Source organism: Sarcophilus harrisii, chromosome 2, assembly GCF_902635505.1.
Source record: "Sarcophilus harrisii chromosome 2, mSarHar1.11, whole genome shotgun sequence".
Lineage (NCBI taxonomy): Eukaryota > Metazoa > Chordata > Mammalia > Dasyuromorphia > Dasyuridae > Sarcophilus > Sarcophilus harrisii.
In genome coordinates this window covers 328,674,339-328,686,821 of record NC_045427.1, presented here as the reverse complement: position 1 = coordinate 328,686,821, position 12,483 = coordinate 328,674,339, and the positions used below count along the sequence as shown (strand labels likewise).

At 38.3% G+C, this 12,483-nt stretch overlaps 1 protein-coding gene across 2 annotated transcripts in view; it reads right to left on the bottom strand.

The window, feature by feature from the left end:
* The window catches only part of GALNT16 (polypeptide N-acetylgalactosaminyltransferase 16), a 109,049-nt gene that overhangs the window by 24,693 nt on the left and 71,873 nt on the right, over positions 1-12,483 (bottom strand). For both annotated transcript variants that reach the window (XM_031952802.1, XM_003756377.3), the window contains exons 2-4: positions 8,023-8,180; positions 4,036-4,134; positions 1,617-1,684 (exon numbers count right to left, since the gene is read on the bottom strand). In XM_031952802.1, the coding sequence (XP_031808662.1) occupies positions 1,617-1,684; positions 4,036-4,134; positions 8,023-8,180 (325 nt within the window). The remainder of the gene's footprint in view (positions 1-1,616; positions 1,685-4,035; positions 4,135-8,022; positions 8,181-12,483) is intronic.

The window sequence follows — 12,483 nt, the reverse complement described above, 5'->3', positions numbered from 1 at the left end:
AAGGGAAGATAACATATGTAGGGAAACGGTGGCCCGGGAGGAGTGTTTTAAGCAGGGAATGGTGGTTGGAGTCACAGAGCAAATTAATTAGCCTTTGCAGGAATGTTAATGCTGATTTGATTACTGTTCCCATAGTTACAGTTGGTAAGGAGTGGGGGAGAGTATTTACACATACACATTGGGTGTGGAGATGGCCAGGAAGTGAATCCATGAATCTGCAAAGTAAAGTCCAATAAGGACCTAGGATCATTATATGTGTTAAAGGCGAGATTAGCATAGAAAATAAAATGCTGGACTTGCAGTCACAAAGACCTGAGTTTGGATACTTTTTACAACTCTGGGCCAGAAATCACTTACCTTTTGTCAGCCTCAGATTTCTCATCTGTAAAATGGGGAAAATGAAGCGATTGTTGTGAGGCTCAAACCTTGAAGCTACCTGCTACTAGTATTTGAGCCCCATTCTCTTGAATCCAAGGCCAACTCTAACCACTATTTTTTTCATGTTGTCCACCACTGTCTCTCTCTCATATTGTCTCTCCAAAAACAGTGGATTTTTTTTTTAAAGATGAGAAAAATTGAATCATATCCCCAATGGTTTTAAATAGCTTTGGAAAGGGGGGTTGGGAGGAAATTGAGGGGAGGGAGAAGCTCTGTAAATACCAGTTATAATTATTATTAATGTTAACAATAATAAATATCGTTGAGAATTCAGCAAATAAACTATATTGGAATTGGACAAGACTGCTCAGATATAGCAATGATTCATGCAAATTTAGGAATGTTTTCAATAGATGTCTTTATACCAAATACTCAATATCTTCAGACTACTTGGAATGAAAAGCCTAATGAAAGAATTTGAAGCCATCTGGGGAGAGGAAAAGGAGCATCGAATGCCTGTCATTGTATCTGCCAGTAGAGGTGTTTTTCAGATGCTATCAGGGAATCTACAAAAGATGAGCTTACATCTCCAATTCTTATTCAATTACAAAAAGCAATCTTTTTATCTACCTGTGCAATGATTCACAAAACATTTAACATAAAATTATACTAGCAAAAGAGAGACTTATTCACAAACTGTTTCTGTCCAAAAAAAAAATGAGAGATTTTCTTGGCAAAAATATTGAAGTGGTATTCCATTTTTACAAATGAGGAAATGAGGCAGTTAAATGACTTGCTCAGAGTCACACAGCTAATAAGTGCCTGAGGCTGGATTTGACCCAAGTCTTCCTGATTCCGGGCCTAGCATTCTAGTATGCCACCTAGCTGCTGCTCTATTACTACTACTACTACTACTACTACTACTACTACTACTACTACTACTACTACTATTACTACTACTACTACTACTACTACTACTATTACTATTACTACTACTACTACTACTACTACTAACTATTGCTACTACTAAATTAAGGATTCTTTGGTTCAGCCTTTTTACAGAGAGTGAAGGAACACTGGACATAAATTCTTGGTGTCTCTCAAAATCCAAATGTGGCTGACTTCTCAAGCCTCCCTTTTCAGGGATCTAACCACAATGGTGCTGACAAAAAGTGGAGGAAATTTCCCCTTCCCGAGAAAGAGGGAAGGGGCTCATGAAAAAGGAATTGGGTACTTACGATCAGAACTAAAGTCATCCACTAAAATGATCTCCTGGATCAGGTTGGCAGGGGTGCGATTCAGAACACTAAAGCAGGGAGGAAGTAGAAGGGAAGGTCCTCATTAGGCATGGCTGCTCTGCTCAAGAGCTGAAAATCCTATTGTGACACCTATGCCCAATTTTACCTCCAGGCTTTCTTTCTACCAGGCTCATCTGTCAGCTCACTGAAGCTCTACTCTATAGCAGCTTTGCCTGTCATATGTGAGCAGCTGAGATGCCATCCATCCCTCGGATATTTCTTAGTGCCAATCCTGGTTTTTCCTAACTAGTCCTCCTGCCAATAAGCAACAATGATCATCATACAGTCTCTACATTCAAGTATCCAAGGACTAACCACCAAAACATCTGCTACAAGTAAACTAAATAAAGGGGGGAGGAAGGGGAGAAAGGAAAAGGAAAAAACAAAGAGAAAAAAAGAAGAAGAAAAGTCGAGACCGGTAATTGTTTTTCAGGAAGCAAGAAATCAATCGGGATAAATTTTTTCTTTTTATGGTCCCTCTTCCCTTCTTCCATCCCCTTCAAGCCTCTAAACTTTTCTAACCTCATGGAATATATGGGAAAAATCATGAAGAATTCCTATCCTGTGAGGGTGGGAAGACTACCTGTCTTGGTTATCCTGGAGATTAACACATGTCTGGATGGAGCACAGTAAGAAAGCTCCCTAGTTGAACAATCAGGGTTAACTTTTGCAAGCAGGTCTGGTTTTTATGCAGTTGATTCTCAAATCTAATTATCTAGCCTTCACTGTCTCCTTCTCTTCAACTTACATTTCACCTCTTCAGCTGTTGATTGAACATCACAAACCACATGTCTTATAATTATCTTTAATTCAACATGTTCAGAATTTAATTCATCATTTCCTGCTCCCAAAACGTCTTAGCATCCTTATTACTGCTGAGGGTAGTCCCAACTTCCTGGTCACCTAGGCTTAGAACACAGGTGTCATCCTCACTCTCTCACTCCTCACATCCAATGTGTTGCAAAGTCCTGTTGATTCCTCTTTAGTAAAAACTCTTTTACCTTTCCCTTCTCTGGTGCTGTTTCTATCCTGGAGCAGACATTCATCCATCACCTCACATTTCTATTATCTGAATAGCTGATTGGTATACCGATCACAAGTTTTTCTCTTTTCTAATCCAACCTGCTGCTGTCAAGTTCATCTTCCTAAAACTTAAATTGAGCATCATAATGTCTGACTACCTCCCTGTTCAATAAACTCCAGCGGCTCCCTCTTTTCTCTAGGGTCAAATATAAAACCTTTTGTTTGGCTTTGAATGCTTTTCATAACCTGGCTCCTTCTTACCTTTCTGTTTTTTCTGTACCTTACTGCCCTCCACAGCCATGATGACTCAGTGACTTTGGGCTCCTTGCACACATATTCTTATCTCCTGACTTTGTGTCTTTTCAGTGCCTGTCCCCCATGCCTGGACTATTCTCCCTCCTCATTTCAATTTCCTGGGTTCCCTGATTTCCTTCAAGTCCCAACTAAAATTCCATCTTCTACAAGAAGCTTTTCCTAATCCCCTTCAATACTACTAGTACCTTCCTTCTGTTGATTATTTCCAATCTTCCAATTTCCAATCCAATATATGTTATATAGACAAACATATATTATATATGTGTATATATATTATATACATTGTTGTACGTAATTAATTGTATTATCTCTCTCAGAAGATTGTTGAGTTCCTTGAGGATAGGAACTGTTATTTACCTTTCTTTGAATTCCCATTGCTTAGCACAGTACCTGGTACACAGTAGGTGCTTAATAAATGCTTGTTGATCTTTTAAAGATCTCCAAATGTTTTTCTTTGTGTTAGAATATCTGTCTATCCCAATGACATAGGTCCTGGCCAATGAAAGTTTGGCCTCTTTGCATATTTACTGGGTCTGCCTTTTCTCAGGTCCTTTCCTAAGGAGCTAAGAAATCTACTTCTGAAAAAGCATTTCAATGTATAAGGGACAAGCCCCCTGCTAACTGTTACTCTATGGCATGAACTCATGATCTTACCATTAATAAATTATTTCAATCCCTGAGATCCCCTCAGATCCTGACTCCTGCACATTTTACCTTGGTAAACTGACCATGATCTCCACTTAATGGTTTTCCTTTTGTGTATCTTAATCTTAAACTGTGCTTTGACTCTTACCCCTTGATATTTCATGACCTCCCACCCAATCACCCACAACTGGTGGGTGGTTCATACAGACCTTCATACAGACTGGTTGTATCTCAGCCTCCCTGACCCAGCTAGTTTCCCAGAGGTCCTGAATATTCTAAAGATTGGTTGTTTTTGTTTGTTTGGAGAGGTGTTCTACCAGTGTGGGATCACATACAGGTGTAGTAGATGGCAGTTTCTATTCTCCAAGATCCCTACCTCTTCACTGTTCTCAGAAGGGTAGATCGGGCTTCATTATGAAAAGTAATAACAATGCTGGTAGCCGGTAGGTCTGAGGCATAGTGGACAGATGTACATCTGCAAAGGAAATAAATTGAAAGTGCAGAATAAAGTTTATGGGAACGAATCACACAAAAGTAGACATGGCAATACAGGAATCCAGACCATAACCCCATTGTGTTTAGATGTACCACTCAGAACAAACAATGAAAAACAAATGTAAATACATAAACCAGGATTCCTTCTTCCTTCCTTCCCTCCCTCCTTCTCTCCCTTCTTTTCTCTCTCTCTCTGTCTCTCTCCCCCTTTCTTTCAGAGGTTATTCACAGCACAATCCCTCTCTTATTGCCATGGAGTTTTTGATATGCCCTATTTTCCCACCTGACCCACTTGACCCTTCTGGTCACTCCAAGAGTCATCATAATAATGCCAGTCTTAGTGAGAATATCTAACTGGCTTTGCCCATGGCAGCTTTGAGATAAACTGGTCCGGCAGCTTTTGTCTCCTCATACCTAGAATTATTTCCTACCATACTTGACTACAAACTGGGATTCCTTAAAGGGGCATGGGACAGTAGGCTATACTTAGTGATCCCCAAGAATCTCTTGTTCTTTTCCATTTCCTGCAGAGCAGGGATCATCTTTTGCCTGTCTTTGAACAGTTTAACTCAGTGTCTAGTACATAGTAGGCATTTAATAAATGCTTACTGACTGACTGATTTTACAAAAGATTTTTAAACAAAAAAAATCTTTATACCCTTTTAAAAAGTTTCTCTACCCTCCCCCTCATTAAAAGTTGGTGGTATAGGTAAGATGGGAGCTGTGAGTAGATATTTGAATATTTGCATCTCTTCCTCCTTACAAATTAACTATGGCCTTTCCATCCTTCAGTGATATTTTATTTAGGTAGTGATTTATTAGCAATAGGAACTGACACATGTTGTTTTAAGGTTTTCCCAGCATTTAAATATATTTTCTCATGTGAGTCTCATAACTGTTGTTGTATAATTACTATAATACTACAATACTGTATAGTACAGCTACTATAGATATCGCCATTCTATAGAAGAGAAAACCAAAAAGATCAGGTTAAATAACTTAACTATGATTACATAGTTAGTAAATTTGAATCTAATTACTTCAGACCCAGCACAGCACATTACTTCCCAGTGTTGGAGTAAGTGAGATATAGGGTAACAACACAAGTACAAAGTATTCCTGAATATACTTTCCTCAAAGCTAGAAACACAGTTCCATTTGAGTTCTACCTAGGAAGCCTCAGCCCTGGACACTCTGAAAAGCCCACTCCTTCTTCTTCCAAAAGGAATTCCTGGCTTTCCCACTTACATTCTGGCCTACCTCTATTGACCCTCAGAGATACCAGGTTTTTACTCCTTCTTAATGTCAAGGAGAACAAAAACTATTTTGTCTTTTCGGTCCCTCAATGTGTTTTTTTTTTTTTTTTTTCTTTTTTCAGTAGTTGCATTTACTTTCTCATTAGACCAATGAGGCAACCACTGCTATATCTTTATGGCCATTTTTATTACAATTGCTTTATGACTATTCCGAGCACTGACTATTTTTTCATTACAGCATTTATTACAGTGACAGAAACTTATTATAACAATTTTTGAGCTCATTTTCTACATTAAAAAACAGCCTGAGCCAAGAAGGCAGGAGTGGCTTTCCAGCATATTAGCCCCAGAGGACAAATCCTGGGTCCCTTTAAAATTATTCTTTTCTATCTTTCCCATCTCCTTTGCAGAGATGTGTGTGGTGTATATAATGTAAGGTCTTTTCCTTATGTTTTGCCGTTTTTTTGTCTTCTTCCTTTTCTTGTCCTTACAAAAATTTTTCATAAAATTCTTTTGTGAACCAGATTCTTGAATTATAAATTCTTTTGTTAGAAGCAAAAGTTCTTAACTTTTTTGTGTCATGAACCTTTCTATGAAGTCTGGTGAAGCCCATGGACTCTTTATCAGAAGAATGTTTTTAAATTAATAAAATATACAGGATTACAGAGGAAACCAATCTTATTGAAATGTTTTAAAAAATAAGTTTATGAACCCCAAGGTAAAAGCCCTTGGTTATAAGGAATGGCTTTCTGGAAGGGAGGAAGGGCAGTGATATGGAAGGAAAAATAAAAGATATCAATAATAATATATTTTTTAAAATAATTCTCTCTGAAGATATGAAAGATAATTAGGAGCACAAGAGGGAAACTCTGAATGATGTTTATGTGGAGAGTTGTTTGTGCCAAAAAAACACAGAAATTCATGAATTGTGATGGAGTGGAAAAATTCAATCTGTCTTCCTAACAACATTTTCCAAGTAGTTTTCTACCAATTAGGGAGCAGATATAAGAAGGAAGAAGCAGAGAGCAACAAGTAATGGTTTGACAGAGGAGAAATATTGTTCAGAGCTAAAATTCCAATGTTTTCAATCTACTGACTATTTTCACTGAGTTCACTCATCTATTTCCACTATCACGATGGAAAGATGCTGAAATAGTGGCCCATTTTTAAATTCCATCCACAAAGGTTCTGACTCTCCCCTTAGTATGTCTCTTAGTCATTTGTGGGCATAGAAGAATTAAAGATTTACCTCTCCCCCATATTAATTCTCTCCCTGAATTTCTTTTGAGGTGCAACCATCTTTGAGGACAGATGGTCTTCCTAGAATCCTACATTTAAAACACTTTCTCAATCCCCAACATCCCAGGGACATGACTAAGTCTATCTTGGTAGTATTTTTCCCTTACTCACTTGGGTTAAAACTTTTTTCTGCACCAAGTAATTAATTTTGGCCAAATCACATAACCTCTCTAAGTCTCAGTTTCCTTACCTAAAAAATGAAGAGATAGTTCTGGATTACTCAGTGGGTCCTTCCATTTATGATCTTATCCAGTGATTATCAGCTACCAAATGAGTGAGAATGAGAGGATAGGCAACTGAGAAAAAGAATGGAAGTTAAGAAGGGCTCTGAGAATATGGAGAAAATGTCCTGGATCATGGGGGAGGAAATGGAAATGAATGAAATAATTATTGTTCATTTGCTTCAGCCATGTCCAACTCTTCATGACCCCCTCTGGGCTGTATCCCAGGGAATAGGGCTGACTGGGTACCTGACATTCCCTACCCTTCCTTGCCTGGCCCTGAACTAACATAAGTATGGTGATAATGAATGACCTCAATCTCCTTAACCGCTTGTTCAGGTTAAATGGGTCAGTTATGGGAAAAGAACAGAGTGTAATGAAAAGAACATGTCTCCTTAATCAAATCACTTTACTTGCCTTGTCTCACTTTCCTCTTTCTTATAAAATGAGCATGTTGGGAAGTTGAATTCTGAGTAAATGAAAAACCAATGAAAGCCCTGGAAGAGAGGTAATGTAATATCTTTCCCTTACAGCAGAAGGGTACCCTATTAGGGTGGAATGTTGTATATATGTCAGATAAGATTTCTGTATTGGATATTTTTCTGTTGTCACTAAAAAGGGTTCCATTTGGGGATGGGTGAATCAAATGAAATGAAATGAGTCAAAAAATCTTTTAAAAATAAAATGAACAAGGTGAAATAAACAATCTTTAAGCTTTCTGTTACTCTTAACATTCTATGGCACGACAGCATTTATCACAGAGAGTGACCTGAAGTATAAAGTGGTTGCAATTATATATTAATAAATAAAAGTCACACAAGAAATTTAAATAAGAGCTTCTTAACTTACTTGAAAGGGAGAGGAGAAATGGAATTTTCTGAAAATAAGGGTTATAGAAAGAACACTAAGTAAGTATAACCTTACCTATCTCCTTCGGTTGGGTTTCCAATCCTACTCTCTCAGATATTTTTCTCTAGTCTTAAGACTGATCTGCAAATCTCTTTCCAAACGAAAAATTAAGGACCAAAAGCAGAAGGGCAGGGGTCACAGCTACAAGATTTGGTGGGCAAAAGGAGGAGGATCTGCTGGTACCTGTAATGGCGGGTGTCCCGGATGGGGCGGTCACTGCTTAGCTTGTCACTCTCCAGCTGGTTGAAGGCATGTTGCCTGTAGGGATCCTCTCCAGCCTTGAGCAGCTTGGAGGCTAGGTATGCTTTCTCATCAAAGCCTCTTGTAGGGATTTTGGTGACCTGAAAAGGAGAATGGGAAGGGGTAGGGGGAAACACATGGATACATATGGAGGAAATGATACCTGCCATGAGACCCTATCATCAAGCTAAACCCCAACTCTAAGGGACAGAGACTGGAAGCCCTCCTGAAGCCAGAGAGGGCCCCATGGATATAGCATGCAGAGTAGTGGGTGACTAGCACAGTGCTCGGCCCACATTTGTCACATGATAAATATGTGATGGATTTGATCAGCAGGCTAAGGGTAAAACACTGCAAAGGTATGGACAAGGGGAACTTGTCCACATCGGAGCTGCATTTGAATACAAATGAGTGCTCATAGGTTTGATGTCAGAGCTGCCTGGCCCTCAAGACAAAGAAGAGATTGTACTTTCCTTTGGATAGTTTCTTGCTTCTGAAATAGCCTCTTGTCAAAGCTTCTGGGTTATATAGCATGAAGTTTTATAAAACCAATGAGGAATAGACAAGTGAGCACAGCTTTCCTACTTATTTTCTCATAATCCCACAGCAGTGCTTGAAGTGGGAGAAAAATTGGAAAGGGATAGCTGGTCAATGGTAATAGGATGATTTCCCAAAGGGGAAATAGGATCCCCCCCTCATCCAGGTCCCCTCTTCCATCCTAACAAGTCAAGCATTTAGGAAGTGTGTTGAGATGAAACTCCTAAATAAATCTGAAGCAATTTATGTGTGTAATACTGGAAAGGAGTACACATAAGGGGATGCCTCTTCAACTTCTCATAATCTCCACATTAGCATGCTTGCACTTTAAATTTCACTTTCTGTGGAACTATACTGCCTCCAATTTAATTCAGTATGTATTAAGTGTCTGCTGAGATGAGGCCTTGGGGTCTGGATAACTTGTGATCATAAGCAATTTCTCCCACTTCTACTTCTACCCTTCAATGCTTCAAGTATAATCTCAATTACAAATTACAAATTTACAAATTACAATTACAAATCAAATGCTGACTCAATTCTCATACAGAATTACCTATACCTACAAAATCATATCTTAGCAAATATATAAATATATAGGTGAATAAACATGTACATATGTTGTAATGGGCTGAGGTTTGAGCTGATGCACTGAGGTCCCAAGTACATGAGGCTAGATAGTAATTGGGCTATACTCTATTAATATACATGATTGGATAAAGAATGGTCCCTGCCCACTCTCCGTGCAAGTCCTGATGTGTTGTATAGGAAATGACGATTTTGGTGGGTGGAGGCAGAGAGAGAGGGAAGAAGACAAGCTGGGAGAGATTGGGCTGAGTTCGAGACTCCGAGCTGCTGGTTGTGCTGCTGTGGTTTGAGCTGATGCACTGAGGTCCCAAGTACAATATGTGAATATACACATGTTACAGGATACTGTGCTTGGTAGCAGGGATATAAAAATTTTAAAAATGAAACAGTCCCTCTTTTCAAGGAACTTTACATTCTTCTGCTTAAGTTTTTCACTTCTCCCACTGCCTTCTATTCCACACAAACTCTCCTTTCCACTTCATTATGGTCTCTCATTACTTAAGTTCCTCCCTATTACTCATTCCATATATCACACCTCTGCCATAGCTTGCTTCCATAGATAGACTTGAACTTATTGTCAGTCATTTTAATGATCCATTTAATGATTCATCAGATAGCAATCTAGAGCCCCCATCACCACTACCACTATTATCCTTAGGCCTTTTGCCATTCCTGATCTGCTGATCCCCATCCCTGGGTAATCCATACCATTTGATTTTGGGTTTCTTTTTTCTCTTTTTTTGCTGATAGTCTTCCCAAACTCCTATTAATTCTAGGGCTTTCCCTCTATCAATTATTTTTCATCTATTCTGTAAATAGCTTGCTTTATATATATTTGTTTGCATGTTGACTCTTTCATGAGATTGTAAACTTCTCAAAGGCAAGGACTGTCTTTCTCCTCTTTTTATATTTCTAGCATTTAGCATGGTGCCTGGCACATAAGTTCTTAATAAAACTTTATCACATTTGATTGTATTTTCCCAGTTAGCTAAGCAATAATGAAGAAAACAATGAAAGGTACAAAATCTTAAGGTTCTTCCCTGCTTTTTACCAGTGTTAGCTTGTCAGCTTATTTTCCACAATAATTTTTCCAAATTGTTTCCTCACTTCTCAATACAACAAACTCATGCCTATCCCCCTTACTTCTAGAAATGACCCTAGCCTTGTACTTCATTGAAAAGATTGAGGCCATTTACCTCAACCCCACTCTTGTAGAAATCAAAGAAATCAAACATTATCAAGTGCCTACTATATGCCAGAAGCATCAACAACCACTATCTTTCTCTTTCCTTCTTTCCCAAGGGAAGAAGTAACCCTGCACCTTGCTAAAGAATTAATGCCTGTGCCCTTGATACCTCCAGAAGCTTTCTTCATTAGTCATTTATTCAAATGCCTGCATTTGTCTTCTTTCCACAACTTTTCTCCATCTACCTGGACTCACAATTTGTCCTTCCCAGTCCTAAAACGGTTTCTCCTTGAATTCCATTAGGTCCTATCTCATCCTCTTCCTCACCAGAGTTACAAAATTTTTAGGGGGGTGGATTGTCTATAATTCTTCATTGGCAACAAGGTGGTGCAGGGATTAGAGTGCTGGGTCTGTAGTCAGGAAAACTCATCTTCCTGAGTTCAAATCTAGCTTCAGACATTTACTAACTGTGTGATCCTAGGCAAGTCACATAACTTTGCCTCAGTTTCTTCATCTGTAAAATGAACTGGTGAAGAGATGGCAAACCATTTCAGTATCCTTATCAAGAAAACTCCAAATGGGGTCATGAAGAATTAGACTCAACAAAAGCAAAACATATTTCCTCACTACCTTTTCTGTTTCTGGTAATCTACTAAAACTGATCTTTAATGACATCTTATTTGCCAAATCCACAGGTTTGTTCTGTGTCCCCATTATTGCTGATCTTTCTACAGCATTTGATACTATCAGATACCCTCTCCTGAATATTCTTTTCCCCTTTTGCATTAAAGATACACCAATTCTTTTAATTCTTTAAACATTCTTTCTCTTTACTGGTTTCTCTTCTAAATCCCATAAAGTGGAAAGACTTTGGAATATTCCTTCTCTTTTCTCACTAATACCATCTTCCTTGACAATGGAGAACTATTATCTCTATGCAGATAAGTCTCAAATTTATATTTCTAGCACTGGCCTCTGCTCTGAACTCCCAACCAACATCCCCATCTGTCAGCAAGATTTTTCTACAAGATATCCCATCAGTATCTCATACTCCAGCTAACAACTAGGCAGGTACAAATATATAGTCAGAGTAGATGAAAGGGATTCTGAGAGAACTGGTAAAAAACCTTTTGGAATAAATGGGATTTGTGCTGAGTCTTAAAAGAAATCAGAGAAACTAAGAGATGGAGGTGAAAAGTATAGTATTTTAGGTGTAAAGAAATATCATATTCAAGGAATTGAAAGGAGGCCAATAGTGCTGGTACACAGAATGTATTGAGTATAGGGAGCCAATGAATTATATCGAGCTAGGGAGGTGACATAGTCAAACTTAAGTCATAAATCACCTTGACAGCTCTTTTAGTGGAAAATAGATTGGACTGGAGTAGGGAGACTAATCAGAAGGCCTTTGCAATAGTGCAAGAGTGAGGTGATGAGGACCTGAACTAGGTATGTGGCTATCTATATAGGAGTAGAAAGAAGAGAACATATACAAGAGATGATATGACACTAGAACAAATAAATTTAGCAATGATTTGTATATGTAAGAAAAGAGTGAGTGAGGAATGAATGATGACACTGATGTTAGAGGCCTGGGTAATTAGAACAATGGTGCCCTTGATGCTCATAAACTGGGAAGAGGGAAAGTTTTGGAGGAAAGATGACTTATTTTTTGGACATGTTGAGTTTAAGATGCCCAAAAGATATCCAATTTGATATGTTCAAAAACCATTTGGAAATGGAGCTCAGGAGAGAGCTGGGTATATAATAATAACACTATTAACTAGGATGCTTATAGCAATTTAAGGTTTGTGAGAAACACTTTACAAATTTTTTTTCATATCATTCTCACAAAACATTGGGAGGAAGGTACAATTATTATCCACATTTTACAGATGAGGAAAGTGAGGGAGACAAGCTAAATGACTTGTCCAAGGTCATATAGCCAGTAAGTACAAGCAGTTCTGCTATAACATATTATTCTCCAAAAGAACCTTCTTATGGGAAACTGAGTAATAAAAAAAATCTACAGATCTTAAAGGGGAAATGGGATTAAGTCACAATGCTAAAAAAACAAACAAAAACAACTTTATAAA